Source organism: Zeugodacus cucurbitae, chromosome 5 (assembly GCF_028554725.1).
Source record: "Zeugodacus cucurbitae isolate PBARC_wt_2022May chromosome 5, idZeuCucr1.2, whole genome shotgun sequence".
In the NCBI taxonomy this organism is placed as follows: Eukaryota; Metazoa; Arthropoda; class Insecta; order Diptera; family Tephritidae; genus Zeugodacus; species Zeugodacus cucurbitae.
Window position 1 is genome coordinate 19,183,526 of NC_071670.1, and position 17,693 is coordinate 19,201,218.

The 17,693-nt window shown below is 34.1% G+C and overlaps 1 protein-coding gene across 4 annotated transcripts in view; it reads left to right on the top strand.

The window, feature by feature from the left end:
* Positions 1-17,693, top strand: part of Flo-2 (flotillin-2) — a 248,883-nt gene that overhangs the window by 230,090 nt on the left and 1,100 nt on the right. For 3 of the 4 annotated variants that reach the window (XM_054230604.1, XM_054230605.1, XM_054230606.1), the window contains 2 exons: positions 16,555-17,122; positions 17,195-17,378. In XM_054230604.1, the coding sequence (XP_054086579.1) occupies positions 16,555-17,122; positions 17,195-17,378 (752 nt within the window). Of the gene's footprint in view, positions 1-12,198; positions 12,363-16,554; positions 17,123-17,194; positions 17,379-17,693 lie in introns of those variants that run through there. The other variant, XM_054230607.1, reaches the window with a different exon arrangement.

Below are 17,693 nucleotides of genomic sequence, written 5' to 3' on the forward strand. Positions count from 1 at the left end.
CCAGTAATATTATCATCATTAGAATCGCGCACAATTTATTTACAACCCAAAAGACTTGTGCTTGAGTCAATGAAGAGTTTACTCTAATATTGTCGGTGTTTGGCAGGTTGCGCAGCTTGTGGGATTGTAATTGCGTACATCTGCACTTGACCATGACCGCCGTCGCGTTTATTGCTCTCACTGTTGTTGTTGATTAAATCGAATGTGTAACAAATGAGGAAGTGTACACAGAAGTTTTGTTGTTGCCTATTTTTTCATGCTTCAGAACAAGGGGTTTTATAATGTGTATCATTAAATTGAAATTCAAGCATTTTGCTGGAAAATCTCAAATTACACTTCGCTTAATTGAAAATAACTTCGGCTGTGCATTGAATTCTGTGTATCGAGAAGGTCATTTTGTAAAGTTGTCTTAAGTATTTTGTTAGAAACATTTTTGTTACGTTACACTCAGGTTAAAATACGCTGTCAACAGTACAGCGATTATTTTTAGTCAAATTCTGCTCTCTTAATTAAAAAGCAATACAAAAATCTTATTGTTTATTTATTGTTATTGTTCGTGATGACTTGTCATATTTAAGGTATAATGAAAACATGTAATCCAAAAGTGAGTTTTATTTTGAGCAAAAAAAAATCATAAATAATGATTGTCTTTGGTTTTTATCTTTTTTGCTCAAAAATAAAGATATAAATTTACTCAAAATTAATCATTATCAATGAAAAATTATTAAACTCAATAAATAATAACATTATTACAATTTTTTAAATAAAACTTATAATGATTACTGTCCTGGCCATAAATTGAATACAAACTCAGAAGAACTATTCACGTTGAAACCTATTATCCGAGAGTTCTACACGGCGTATGAGCGACATCAAAAAAATTTAACTTATATTACACTATCAAGGGTACTATGAACATTATGAGAAGAAATTCCAAGAAGTCTGCATTCTAAAAGGCATAAATGAGAATGCTTTTGACCAGGCATTCACTTTTGCTACGGCACCCAAGAATTATGTGTGTGCTTGAAAAGGCAAAATGTGGGCTAAACCACAGTTTTATTGCACACCATTAACCACTGGGCGTACGTCACAGCATACACGACGATCAACACGAAGCTCAACAACAACACCCACAATGTACACTGGAAAAGGAAACTAAAGCCAAAGAAAGACATTCTTTATTGCCACAAATTTTCCTGCAGCTGCAAAAGGATGGAACGAAAAAATGGTGAAGAGATAGTGACGTTAAATACAACTGCGAGCTAAAATGTACTGTATGTATGTATGTCTGTATGTATATGCGTGTAACTGCGTCATTGTATGCGCTCGTTATTAGCAAAAGCGCATCCCTTCCTGATATATATGACATCATTACACACAGCTGTACTTGCGTACTTGCAACGACTATTAGAAAAATCGCATAAAATCGTATATTGTTTGCGGTACACAAAAGACATCTGCTGAACAAAAAACTATTTACATACAAAGTATGCGCATAAACTAGTTCATAAAGCGTTTCACTTGAATAATAAGCTCAGCTGAGTCGGTAGAGTATCCTTCCTGGTTTTATAGCACACCCTGACAGCGACGCGCAACTGCAAGCAAAAGTGAGCGCAACTGTTTTGGTTTACTCAGCACTACGACACATTGCTTTCGGCAACATGTTGCCAAGCGCCACCCACAATGTTTAGCAACATTTACCACACTATTTTCAGCAATTCAATGAATGTTGATACAAACAAACAGCTTTAGCTGCTATAGTACATACGTTTGTATGTGTGCAAGTGTGTGTTCGTAAACAAAACAGACTTGCTAGCAACAATAACAAACACACAGCTGATTAGCTGAACCGTACACACAGATGTTGCTGACATTTGCGCGCCGTTTTCAGTCTGCGGTTTACATTTGGCGTTCAAAGACGTGCGTTTTTTGTTTCGCGCGCCATATTTGCCTCTAATTCGTTACGAACGTGTTCGTCATTCATAAATTAGCGTATTATTGGATTTTAAATAATTTGTTTGTTTGTGGCCAAAATGCAAATACGGAAATTGTGTGCCAAAATAAATAAATTAAAAATAAGATTGCTTACATGAGTTGCTATATTTATAAACATACATACATACAAGTATATGCGTATGTATGGAAATCAGTTAAATTAATTACTCGCTATTGATTTAATAAAGGAATGGTTTATGTGTATTTTCATATTTGCATTGACAAGAACGTTTTGTGCAACAGAATAAAATACAGAAAATATATTTTCGTATAAAAAACATAACTGCAACAAAAAAAAATATTTTTTTTTTTTTATAAAAAGATTGAAAACAAAATTAAGATAATTTAAATTAATAAAAAAAAAAAATAAAAAATAAATAATACACATATAACAAAAATAATGATAATGCAACAAAATTAAAAATTATTTAAATGATCTGACATCTATATTTTAAGACGAACGAAGACATTGCTTCGATTTCTTACTTTTCATAATGAATTTTAATGGGATTCTAAGTGCTCTGCCCTTAAATAATTCAACATTTTAGAGAGCTTAAGACGGACTGACCCTATTTCAAAGACATTCGTTTTTACATAAACTCAACCGATCCGGATTTTTTCTGAATAAGGCTTGCCAGCGCGTCAAAAATATTTGATGAATGTTTGACAACTACAACAATTGATGGAATCAATTTATTATCAGTATTTTCGATTACCTTCTTTTGTCATTTATGAATGTAATTCAATTTAAAATCGAACTTCTGGAAAATATACGGCTTAAAAAAAGCACACTTTTCTCAATATGTCGTGTGATATCATATTTATGATGTAATAACATTTGTAAAAATCAAATAACAATAACTGTTTTATTATTGATTCCGTCACTATCGTCAAACGAATACGTAAATATAACAAATAAAGCTATAAACTGGAGTGTAAACAATGTATTACAAAACCGTATATAAAAAATATTTATTATTTGCTAAAGAAGGTATTAAATATATATTGCATTTGCCTACTTTCACACTCACTTTGGTTACATTAAATATTCTCCAACAAGATATAATAATTACATAGGTTAACAATATGACAGCAACAATCACCAGCCGTGTGGCTTTTCACACCTGAAAACGCGCATAGAGTCATTTGAAATGTATAAAGTATATATGCATATAGTAGATACATACATATGTACATATTCATAGTAATTAAAATCACAATTGTTATTTACCATAAAACACATAAACACTTTGATTTTACTTCGCCATGCAATCAATAAATTGTCTTTGCGTCTCGCAGCGTTGCATTTTCATGCTCTTTATTGCGGGTGTATAACTTGCCTACATCATTTTGTGACATTATATACATATGTACATATCACTCATTTACTTGAATAGTGTCACAACTCAAAAAAGTCGATTTTTCAGGAGAGCGATTTAAAGTTTTCAATTGTCTCTTATTTAGCAAATATGGAAAAATGACATCAGTTTATTGACAAATCTAGTGGCCTGTAATATATTAAATACAATGTTAAGCATAAATGGACCAAATAGAGTGTACTAAGGCTTTTTCTTGGGCATAAACGTGACCCATTTTGAATTGTGTCGTTATTTGTGAAAAAAGTAATTCAGTTTCCCCGTCATAAGTCAAATGTGTCGTTTTTGTTGAAAAAAATCAATACGAAAAATTTAATTACTTTTCACCAAAATCGTTGTAATACAAAATATGTCGTTCTTTCTGAAAAGGAAACCAAATTCACTCTATGACAATATGTGTTGTAACGCAAAATATGCCTCTCTTTCAGATAAAAGTCCATGCCACATTCTGGCACAACTGAAAAGTGTCGTTGTTGTGGTTAAAAAATATTGCAACATAACAAGTTTAATAACGGCACATTCTTATTTTACGGTTTATTTTTCTACTCATCGGAATGAAATTTTTATACAATATGGACGCTGAAATTGCGCACATTTCTGCATACTCAACTCAAAAACCGTGTTTTTTGAGTTGTGACACTATTCAAGTAAATGAGCGATATGTATAGTTTTAAAATAATTTCAAGGCGTGTCGCATTCTTCTTGCATCAAGTCATTTGGTCAATTTTAAGTAGTGATTTTCAAAATTCTTTCTTGCAATGAATTTGAATTCATTCTAACTCAATGTTAGAAACTGAAAAAAGACAATCGAGTAAGAGTTTGTTTTATTATTTCCATTCCGTCACTCACTTCATAACGGTTATGCGTAAATATCTTACGATGCTTTAAACAGACTCACACAGGCTCAAACAGACTATGTTTAACCTGTCAAATCGTACTGCAATGAGAAGCATGCATGCTTCTAACTACTTAATTAAGAATTATTAAGCATTTGAATTAACATCGCTACAATAATTTCACTATACATTTAGATATATGAATTTAATTGGATGTAACTGCAAAATCGCATGTCATCACATACATGTATTATATAGAAATGTATACTGAAATAAAGTCTATTTTTACAATATACATATGTATGTACTCATCATCATACAATTTTACCGTTTGAAAATGCTTTATTGGTATTTTTATTGCTTTGCAATTTTGTAAAATTGCGGTATAGATGTATCAATACATATATACAAGTAAATATATGAAATTTATTAGTATATTTTTCAGTATAAAGCTCTGAGTATTTCCTAACCAGTTTTCCATAAAATTAAGGCGTATTTAAAGATTTCAAAAAATTTTGAAGATGACTAAAAACTTCACAAAGGAACCTAAATTTGGTTTATTACTTTCACTTACATGTTTACCCTCGAATCATCTTCAGCTAGAAGAAAATTATTTTCCTAAAAATTAATTAGAGACAGTTTGCTGCTAATTAAGGTAGTCAAAATTAGCCTATTCATTATTTTTGCCTGGGTTTTATTTGTAGTTGAAGTTATATTTTGATGTCTAATCCCACTCCTTCCTTTAGTTTGGATCCATCCATCATCCCTGATGCATAAACTTGCTGCACTTTGTAAATTTTCATACGTTTTACCTCGTATTCCTTGTCATAATCGGCATTACCACTGCCGAATAGAGCCAATGAGGTGTCAGTCACTAGTTCCATTTTGCTGGCATTCAAGTTTGGGCTACATGATTCTGCCCATCGATTTGTTTTAAAGATGTTCCGCTTTGCACAGATCTGCACAACCTTGAATCTCCCAATGTTGAAATTATGGCCCTGCTCATAAGTATCTGTTCAAGCAATTAAATGAGAGATTCAGAGATGCCTAAATATTGAAGTGCACACTATGACTGTGGGCTGAATATTTTTGAAAGCTCCATCTATGTCTAGGAAAGCTAGAAGGGCGTGCTCTTTTACTTCTGGGAATTTTACTTCTGTGAACTTTCCTTTAAAGTGATCTGGCGCACAGTTACAAATAATTGTGTTGTTCTAATGATAAACTTTCTTTTGAATCAGTATTAGTAAGTTATAGTGTTATTCCGTAATTATTAAAAAATAGTTTCGTGCTTTTAATAACACAATTGTGGCTAGTGTAATTATCCGAGCGGGGAGCTGCAGACATTTTCAAAACATTGCATGCGAAGAAGCTGTACAATGCTGAGCGTGTACTAGGAATGTGTAATAAATAGAAATATGGAAAATATACACATATGTATGTGTATAGTAGAGTCATGCACTCGTAGTAATTTAATTTTTGCGACCATAAAGTTATATTTGAACTATTTTTACACATTCCTCTGCTCACATGAAACCCTTAAGCCGAGAAAAGTAGAAAGTGAAAAGTTCTTGGCGCACAACACAACTATCAAACCGAGCGGTTGCCACCGCGGACCCCCCGGGCGAATGAGCAATAAAAGTTAGCGCCAGTTGCTATTGTGGTTGCCATAAAGTTGAATGAAGTGTACTATTAATTAAACACACGCGTGCACATAACTCTCTACGAACATTTGTATTTATGTGTGTTTGTAATATGCAAATATGAGCAGCAAACTTTAAATTTAATTTTCTCTCCAATTGACAAGTTAGTGACGCAACAATAAATGCGAGTGTCATTGTCTGATAAGGAATTTGATGTAAATTAACCGTGATTTATTGCGGGTACGTTATTGAATGTGACCAAAAGTGTTTGTGGTTGTTGTGGTGCCATACCAACAGTGGTTACTATATTTAATTGGTGTGTTTCTCAAACAAATTAAGTCATTTGTGTATATTTAGTTGGAGATTCTGAATTCAGAAATATGAAATTTCGCTAGCAACCATTTTTGCACTTAAATACTTAAATACAGTAGCGTCAAAAATATAATCAAGAAAATGGCAAACACTGAAACATTAAAATCGTATTAATTTAAAGAATATTGTTTTTGATTAGAGTTCTTCCATGTTTTCGATAAATTATTTTTGTTTTTTGCTTCAAATAAATCTTAGCCTTGAAGATTTCGCCTTCATTGTCAAACGATCTGATCCCACCGCCTTTTTCCGATTCTCAGATCTCAAGAGAACATCTAAGAACAGAAAAAAGACGAAGGGCTTTTGGGTCAAATCCAGAGGATACAAAAGAGGAATTGAGAGTCTATAGACTGTGTTAATGATGTAGCACATTGTTCTTCCAATCCGGTCTCTTCATGGATCTTTCTTTCATCGATATAACGATTAACACCTGGATATGGAGTCAACAAAGTCATTATATTTTTGACAAAATTTTGCGTATTTAAAATTCTGAATACCGATCCAACGGATAGAGCGCATCAATACTGATGAATCTGGCAGTGTAAACTACTTTATTAAACATAATATACATTTTCTCAATGGTATTGAGCTTGGAAGACCATTTACGAGAAAATCCATATTTAAAAAGTATATTCTTTATTTTCTTCATTACTACGAGTAATATCCTTTACTATCATAGACCCCAATCTAGCTTTTAGTCAGTCCACATAATGTTGTTTTATTTCTTAATCGAGCAATCCGTATGATATTGTGCTATTTTCAGACACTTTTCAAATACTTATACCTCAGGAAACAGTTGTTTCTGGTTGAGAATTCCTTTAAACAATTTTATTTTAAGCGGTATTAACTAAAAGGTATAAAACACAGTGATATCAAGCTCCGTTTCGACTACAGTGACCAATTTGAATGGACCTCTTTTGCTTTCTTTAACCACTCTACAACTAAGGGAACATTAACTCATAAGTCCAGGACTTTCTTGAAAAATCAAACAAATTATAGGCAGCAGTTACTACTTACCAAGCCAAACATAAGTTAGATTGCCGAAAGAACACATTTTGGCCGGATAAAACCTGGGTCAATTCCGTAACGTATAGGTATGTAGTGAGAAATATGTTTTTCCTGAACCTACCGTTAGATGATCTCGATAACAACCGACTTATCTTTCTTACGAATATGAATTTATTAACTAATCATACAACAATGAGTTCTGTCTAGCATTGGGAATAGATGAAACTTTAAAATCTGAGTAGTTTGCATAAATCCCAAGACAGCAGTTACAAGCACTAATCGTAGCGCCATTTCTCTTTTACCAGCACTGTTGTTTTTTTGTTTACCAGCACACACATACCAGTATCATATTTATAGCCTCTTCTTTTATCTTTACCAACTTGAGCGCGAATTACCGTATGGTAATCAAAGTCATACTCTTCTTTGCTTTGCCAATATGTAACAGCAATTTCTCATTATGCACGACAGAAAACAATACAAGTACATAAATACATAAATATATTGGAACAAATGTGGGATGTATGTACATATCTCACCCCACCCAGCCGTGCTGTTCGCCATCTATTTGTATCTTATCAGGTTTCCGCAGAGCTTCGGAAGTTGGAGAAAAGCACTTGCTGTAACATAAATTGTGCGCATATACATATGTATGTGTAAATATAGACATACTTGTATGTATGTATATATAAGTACATACCAATATGTATTTCTGTGTAAATAAACAACAACATGAAAACTCAGTTAAACTGTGAGTCGTTTTGTCAACGGTTGACGCTAATGAAACATTTTATGCGTCAAATACTCATTCCACCATTAGCATATGTGCGTTAAACAGTGACGTTAGCAAAATTGCGAGAAGGATGTATTAAAAAATTTTAAGAAAAGGTTTGTAAATTAGTTTTAAAGTTGAAAGCCGTTTGAAAAATAATTGTATTGTCTTCCTAACTCATAAAATCCAAGTTTATGACCAAAAACGTAGACGATAGACATATCATAGGGTAGAGCAAAACTGAGAGCTATTTTCACATACTGAAGATTTATTCACTGTTTTCGAACTAGTTTCACTCTTTCTGTCTACATAGATCTTGAGAAATGATAGTTTAGAAATGATTTAGTTTGAAGTAAATTCATCGTCTCAAATAACCGAAAAAATTAACTAAAATAATAAAAACTAGCAGTGTATGAATGAAGGAGGTTCTAAACCTCTAAACCCCCTAATAGCACTACTTATTATGTACCATGAAAACACATTTGATTTAAATTGGTTGATTTAATTTCAAATTAACGTTCGAGTCCTTTAATTTGTCTTATATGAAATTTGCAAATATAATTTCGTCCTTCGGACCGTCAATTACCGTTGCTGCATATCTTCACTTTACTTTTGAACTATTATAAAATTCATCGACAAAGGATTAATCTAAGATACATTTCGATTCCTATTTGTCCCACGTTTTTTTTTTTTATAATACAAAGATTTCATAATTTCATATGTAATTTAATGAGAATCGTTTTGAGATCACATGAATATTGAATATTTTTACCGTCTCCTAAAGTTATAGTTAGTTATATAAATAAATAAATAACTATGGTGCGTATGTACATCAGTTGGATTTCTAAAATGATTGAGTTTTACTTCTGTCCAGACAATTGTGAATATAAAGCCACCTATTACACACTTGTTGTTTTAGAAATTGAATCTATTCAAAAATAAAGCAATTACTATGTTTACAGTGAAAATAAGAAATATTTTAAAGAAATTTTCAGCATATTATAAATACTATTATTTTTGTCAGATAAAAGGTGTCGATTTAGAACTTGTTCCCTAAAAGATTGCATACATTTTTAATTGGACAATTTTCAGCATTGATGTGTTATATTAAAATTTTAAACCATGTTATCAAAAAAATATTATACTATAAACTATACTATACTAAATCTTTTCTAATAATAACACCAGCACTATCTAACTTGACCTTTTTTAAAATACACACGATTTTGTTTGAAAAAGTGTTGAAATGAACAGTGAATTTCCACAAAAAATACACAAATAGAAATGTTTGCTTTAAATAGCTTTAAATATATTTTAAACGGAATTCACCCTACTGGGTGGCGGGGATGACAAATAGTGCTTCAATGTCAGATAAAATTGATTTTACTTGTGATCTGTGGTATAAATCATGTACCATCTTTACGCATACTTACATACATACATACATACATATTGATATATTGATGTGCGGCATGCGACCATGCCAGCATTTCAAGAAGCCACAGCGTAGCACAGAGGCCGATGTCAGCATCTCAATGGCGTTAATTCCACAAGATGTCATTTATCATGACAATAAATCACTTAAATGATTAAAGTTGTTAACAAATAAGCTGCAATAAAGCAGGTGGAAATGATAAAAGTTTGGCATTATTAGCTTTGGATAATATATTGATGGTTTGAAGTAGTTTGTCAAACAGTGCGGGATTTTCAGGGTGGCCGATAGATCCGGCTATTATGTACTAAACATATATCCTATATACATATTGTATGATTACATTATATTAAAAACATATGATTACATATAATATATGTATACGTGTATAGATTTCTATATACATATGTACTTTCCATAAATATATTTACCTCACACCCTCTTTTATATATAGTAATCTAAAATTAGTAATGAAAAAAGTTTGCAAAATACAGAAAATCAATAATATACATGCAACTGAGTTTGATAAATGATGAAACATCACTTTTGCCTTACGAAGTTTTTGGAGCATCTAAAAATATATACATATATGTATGTAAACAGCCACCCCCAGCATGTAGCACGAACACCAACACGCCTTCAGAATTGAATTAGAGATTTGCCATTTTTAGAAACAGTTTCAAATAAATTTTGTTTTACTTTTTTAGTAAAAGAGTCCTTTGTAGTGAAGCCACAGTGAGCAGCAGGAAACACAAAAGGATAGAAACTCTATAACCTAATAAATTGGTATTATTACTTACCGTTAGCTATTATTTTTGTATAAAGTACACAATTCTGTCAATTTATTACTCAAATTTAAACAGTACGGCAACACTACTCTAATTTACTGTAGTATTGGGTTTGTCTTTTTCGGTAGTACGTCCTTCCCAATCCCTTTTGTAGTTACTTACTTTATAAGGCCGCCCTATTGCTATCTTTTAGTCCTTATCAAATGTCTATGTATACGGGTAGATGTATTGGGGAAAAGATTTGTCGGTATGTATGTATTATGTATTCGATGTATTTTGTATGTGACTCCTTGTAAATGTCGAAAAAATAGAAAAGAATTGTCACGAATAGTAGTTGTAGGAAGTAATGATGCGTAAAGTGATAAGCATTAGCTAAAGCTGAATTTTCTTAAAAATTACTAGTAATTGATTGCCAATGAATGAATATAGAGTAGCCGATAAACATGTTTCCAACGTATTTTACTTGACATTTCGTTGAAAGTATTTTCCATGTAACGGTTTTTTGTGCTGTAGTGGGTAGGTTATATTTGAAACATGTATATAAGAGAGCTTATTTATCCGTTATATTTATACATATATCCATATCTTTCACTCGATTAATAATCGATAAAATTAGATTTGCAAAAATAAGACACATCGATTATCAAATATTATTATATATCGATATTTATCGATTAATTTACAATCGATAATTTTATGTTTCTACGTATTTTTCTCCAAACTTCGTTGAGGGTTTATTTTGTAATGGAAATTTGGTCAGTAGTAGGTAATTTGTGATTGAAACTTTTATGCAAAAAGACCTATTTATCGACTATTTTTATATATCGATATATATCACTCGATTAATAATCGATTGCTGTAGATTGTCAAACAAGAAGTCATATTTATTTATCGATAGTTATCGATCAATTTAACAATCGATACCTTTAGAAGTTACGCAATAAATCGATAGTATTGAGATTTGATGTTTCTCTAAACTCTGTTTTATAAAGCCTGGTATACATAATAACATTTCTCAAGAACTTCCTTAATACTTTCAGATAATATTGATAATACATAGATAATATACTCTTTTGTAGATATTTATTTATATTTTACACCATCCAAAGTCGTCAGAAAGATAATACTCTCCGCGTTATCTTGAAGTACTTCAAACGCAAAATTTTCGTTTGAAAATAGTAAATTAGTATTTTTATCACAATGTGTAATCGTATGAACCGCATTCTGACGTCACTGTGTAATCAATGAAACTCAATGAACCGCAATTAGCGTAGAATTTCTGCAACTTCGCCGCAAACATATCGCTATGTTGGTTTTTAGCTTTAGCGACTTATTATTAGGGTGGTGCAACTCTGCTTTTGAAATGCTTGAAGCAGCAGTCTAAGGAACTCAATCGAAAATATTAAAAAGGTGTAGTCATTAAACATGAAGAGCTAATTGCTCAATGCTAACGATATTCTAGTTTTTCTAACGATTAATCTAACAAAAAAGTATCGTTATAAGTCTATGATTTTAAGTTTCTATGGTAGAGTTATAAATAACTCATTCTGTTTAAATAAACTATCTGTTAAAATATACTCTTGAATGATATCCATAATAGACTTCTACTCAAAGTTGCATTCTTTTAATTTTCAAATTATGCAACAAACTTGACAACAAAATCACTTATTTGTTTTTAATAATTTTCTATTATAAAAATCGCTAAATAATTTAAAAAATAATATTATGGTCCACCCTATTATATGCTCAATGCTCACCGTTTGGGAGTCAATTGATTTCTATAAACGGTTGTGTGCTAAATTTAATTTTTTATTCGGACAATCGGGTTTGGTCACAATTGCGATGCTCAGTGAGTGACGCAAAACATAAATAGTCGAAAAAAGGGGTTTGAACTTGAAGAAGGTTTACTAAATTTGTTGCAGAAAATCTTTTGCAAGTGTGCTTAAGTACTTTTAATAAAAAATATTTAATGAAATATTTTGTGCAATAATTAAAAGAAGTTTTGTTTGATAAAAAACAACAACAATAAATTCTTAACGAAATACAACAATAATAACAAAGATAGTTTGAAGTGAAAAATGACTTTTCTATTGATGGGAATGCTGAAACTTTCATTGATCATTGGCGGTACATATTTTGTTGTGTCCAGGTAATTGTATACACTGAAAAAGTTTATTTTTATGTCTAATTCTATAGAAAACTAAAATATAATATTGTGTTGTGTCATGCATATACCGAATGTATTATTAATCCGTTTTTTTTTTAATTGAGAATGAAGCCTACGGTGATCGTTAAGGTCCAATAGTTCCTAATTTTTTGGTTCCTCATCTGAATAAAAGCCTAATTATGTTCCAAGTCTGGGGTACTCAGTTAGATTAATTTTTAGGCAAATATCAAGCTAATGATATCTTCTGAAACTCATTGATAGCAGTTCAACATTCATCGTATTATTGGCAAACTGAGTCGATCCACTCAAGAATCCTTACACTCTTCGAATTCTTCTTCTTCGAATATAGCTCTGGTAACAACGTTGTGGTTCCTGGCCACAACGGAATCGCGGAAAATTGTAAGCTTGCAAGGTCACGGCTGTCTCATTAATAGTATCATGGAAACATATAAGACCACCGTTATCCTATTGTTGTTTACTAATACACAGATGGCACAGACCTTGGCTAAACTGGGCAAGCACGGGTCAGTCACTAGCACTTGCGCAGTCGCCAGATCCTTCTGGCCTAAGATGCATCGCCTTCAGTAAAGTTTACCTCTCCTTAGTCGTAGGGGTTGTAACTGGCCATTGTGCCACCGGGATCCACGCTCTAAGATTAAAAATATTACCGGATGTGGAATCTTTAGACGCTGCTTGGAGGAGGACGAGGAGAAATCATCTCATCACTTTCTTCTGGAATGTCTCGCCTTTGCAAGACCAAAAAAAGATTTCGCGGACCTCACTTTAGAACTTATAGAACTGAAGAATCTCTGCATATTTGTAGAAGGTTCAGGACCCTTTTTCGAATCCTAATGCCTAATCAATGAGGAATACTGGCTTGATAGTTTACGTGTGTTTTTTCTGGGGAACATCTTTACAACCTAAACTATCCTAAGATGCAACCACAGTAGACATATGACTAAAGGACACTAATTAACGAAATATAAATTAAAAACATTAGCATTCTTATTTAAACTGGTTAAAGCTAACACAATACACTGAAAGATGTAATCAGTTTTTATACCTCTACTTCGTAGAACTCACAATCTATATATAATATTTGCACTTTCAAAAAACAAACGGTCGCTTATGCTTGCTTATATTTAATTTAAATATCAAAAGAAATATTTACCAAATTCAAAATATATTTAAAATTCATTACAATAAGATGGCAATTTGCTGTCCCGGTCCATTCTCGGATTTATTCAAGTGGGCGAACCTTTTACGAAGTTCTTCCACCGCTCGCTGGAACTCTTCCACGCTGTCTGCAACTTGGTTCGTATTATGCTGGGAATTTTCTTGAGACTGAAACCCCTCGTCTTTATTCTTCTCCCCCGCAGCAGCATCTGCATTCAGCTCGGCCTCCGTACTGGCAGTAGAGGATTGAATTGATTCATTGTGCTTTGCCTCGCCGAGCAACACTTGTCGGCGATACTGTGCGAAATCTGTGGAGCCTAAGTTCATCGGATTCAAGGGTCGTGAAACTGTTGAAAATAGACCGCCTGGATTCAAAGAAGTCATTGGCAACGATTCCGTAGTAGGCTGTTGAAGACCAGCATTAAATGTGGAAAATGCAGCAGCGCTGGGTGTTGGCGACACATTTATGCCGCCGCGTACACTATTCACCGGTATAAGTTCACCATTTGCACCGACGACAATTAATGTATTCGGTGGATATTGTACGTTATTCATGCCGTTTGAAATTGGACGGGATGTAGTGGATAGCAGGCTAGAGAGTCTATTGGCATTTACTTGTTCAGGATTCGGCGTGCTCACCAAAATCAGATTTTCTGCCATTAGGCCCTGTAAATCTTGTAGATCGCCTTGAAAAATGCGAAAACCACCACCGCCGCCACCTGATGAGGAAATCAAATTTATTTTATAATAAAAAACAAAAAATTGTATTTACCGCCTCCTCCTCTTCGTCCACCTCCACCACCACCACTACCTCCGAAATCAAATTTATTTTATAATAAAAAATGCTAAAATATTTATTTACCGCCTCCTCCTCTTCGTCCACCTCCACCTCCACCACCACCTCCGCCTCCTCCTCCTCCACCAGCGCCGCCGCCGCCGCCTCCACCACCTCTAGTACCATTGCCACCACCACCTCCACCGCCGCCACCTCCACCTCCTCCACCACCAATAAAACCGCCACCTCCACCAAAGTATGGTGGGTACCAAGGGCAACCGCAAATGCCGGGTGGTCCTGGCGGTCCTGGGGGGCCACGTGCATGAGGATAATATGGTGGCATACCATAGGCAGACTCTCCTCTTGGACCAGGCGGGCCCATAGGTCCTGGGGCACCAGGTTCACAGGCGCACTTCATCAGCGACGCTCTAGTGCCCGACCACACGGAGACTGTATTAAATGTGTAAATTAAAAAAAGTGCTTCAATACGTTTTAAGTAGTTACTTACTCAAGATTGTAGCCCAGAGACTGCTGCTGCACTTCATTCTAAATTTTATTTTTTTAATAATGTTACAAGTAGTATGCCAGAGAGATGCTATCAGGCTAAAGTTCCAATTGATTATGCGGTAGAAGCTTCAGACGTTTACTATTTATATACAGACGCTGAAAGTGAAATGTTTCTTATAAGAATGCCAGTCCGTTACATACAAAAAATGAAAATGAATTTTAAAAGCCGGTGAATGCGCCGCTTTTGAATAATTAGGTTTTAGCGGCTCATTCAGAATATTCAACAATCAAATGCCTACGAATATTCGGACTTTAAGAACTTGTTGTTGAGCGCCGTTACATTTAACGCATTCAAGCCGTTATGTTGTTAAAGAAGTTCCCTACGCTGACATGCAGTGACCATCGAACGATGCTGTGTACGCTTCTATAAAGATCATTTATTTTGTTATTATAACAACAAAGCAACAAAGAGCGATGGTGAGAGCAGCATAAATGCATTGACCTGCTGCACGAAGCAATAAATGCAATCCCAGCTTCTTAGGCTATCAATACTTATACATTATAATATCTACATACAGTTAGATAACATATTTTCGTCTTTTGATTCAAAAGTCTTCAGACTTGGCGATTACATCTTCTTTGTCGTCAAATTCTTTCCAACATGAATTCGGAGAACAAGATAAAATTGCATGGACCCAATCCGAATAATTAATTCGTTGGGAGATGAAGCTCAATTCAACTAATTTTGCCAACGTTTTCATACATGGTACATTATATTGATGAAAATTATCTTCTTCTTAAAATATTGGTATTTCCCCTATTAATCTTTCAAAGTTCCAGTAACGTGTAACTTGTGGGATTTTCATTTCTCAAAATAGTCGATGAAAATTGATTCTTCCAAAAATATACACATCACAAAATTTGTCAGCTGTCCGTTGCGACTTTACTCGCTTTGGATTTGGTTCATTATGTGCAGTTCACTCGGAGGAATGTCGGTTGGATTCCGAAGTAAATTGATTAATAAACATAAATATGAAATGAAAAGCTCCATTTGTTTGTACAAAGCTTTCGCATAGAAAAATATCCGTATTCAACATATTCTTTGATGTCTTTACAGTGTCAGCTATCCCAATTGACTTAATTTTAGGGATTTCTAAAATTATTTGGTAAATTTTTAAACATTTTTGTCCACAACAAACATTTTCGGACTCCACTCAAACACATTATCAGGTTTGGTTCTCATCGGGTCCGTATAGAATTAGGCAAACCATTCAAGAATGATTGGCGCAGCGCACAGCTACCTCATATCAAACCTCTTTTGTATAAATATATGTATTAATTTTTTGAACTCGTCTGCTTTTTGTTTCTGATAATATTCATGTGGTCGGGAACCCAGATTATGTCTAACTACGATAACAATTCCAATTAGTATAGTATATAGTATACAATAGGGAAAACAACCTGAAACACAATTCAAAGTTCAATGTTCCGAGATACCATATACTTTATTTCAGTTATATTAAACACAGAAGATGTTCTCTGGAATGCAGAATGTTTGGAAGATCAATCTAAAGATATTGTTCTTTTAAACTGACCTTAACAACTTAATACAATTACTTTATTCCAATTGGAAGACTACTGTCCAATCGAAAAATACCATAACTGTTTTCCTAAACTATTTTATTAACAATACAATTCGTGCTTATATCATTACAGGAACGCTTACAGTAGAAGAGGTTTACAAAGATCGCGACCAATTCGCTGCGCTGGTACGCGAAGTAGCCGCACCTGATGTCGGTCGCATGGGCATTGAAATACTCTCATTCACCATCAAGGACGTCTATGATGATGTGCAATATTTGGCATCGTTGGGCAAGGCGCAAACGGCGAGCGTGAAGCGTGATGCCGACGCTGGTGTGGCCGAAGCCAATCGTGATGCCGGTATACGCGAGGCTGAATGTGAGAAGAGCGCCATGGACGTGAAATACTCCACGGACACGAAAATCGAGGACAATTCACGTATGTATAAGTTGCAAAAGGCCAACTTTGATCAGGAGATCAATACAGCGAAAGCTGAATCGCAATTGGCTTACGAATTGCAAGCCGCAAAGATACGACAGAGAATACGTAACGAAGAAATACAAATCGAAGTTGTGGAACGTCGCAAACAAATCGAAATCGAAGCACAAGAAGTGCAGCGCAAGGAGCGCGAACTGATGGCTACCGTTAAACTGCCAGCCGAAGCGGAGTCACATCGTGTGCAGACCATTGCGCAGGGCAAACAGTAAGCGCCAGCAAAATAATTTACTATAAATGTAAAATTATTAACAATATTTGTTTTGTGCTTCTTTCACAGATGTCAGACAATCGAGTCGGCACGCGCTGATGCCGAGAAGATACGCAAAATTGGTGGTGCCGAAGCTCACGCCATTGAATTAGTCGGTAAAGCTGAGGCGGAACGCATGCGTATGAAGGCGCATGTCTATAAACAGTATGGTGACGCTGCCATTATGAATATTGTACTGGAATCTCTGCCTAAGGTGGGTAATATAATATTGTGTTATAGGCTGCATGAGCAATTTTTACATATTAGATATGATTCATCTTTTTAACTATCTTATAATCCTGTCGCGGTTGTGAGTTCGTATCAAACTTAGCAAGAGTTGTTCATCCTACTTTGTGTGTCTTCAAATCTTTCAAGAATCCAACACAACACAAAAAAAAAACAAATAGTTGGCAGAAAGAACATTGGGAGGTCGCAAAAAAATTGCTTTACAAAACATTAGAAACAAAAATTATCAGCAGGCAATTTATCCGAAACTCAAATTTCCAGCACGAGCCATTATTTAACTTGT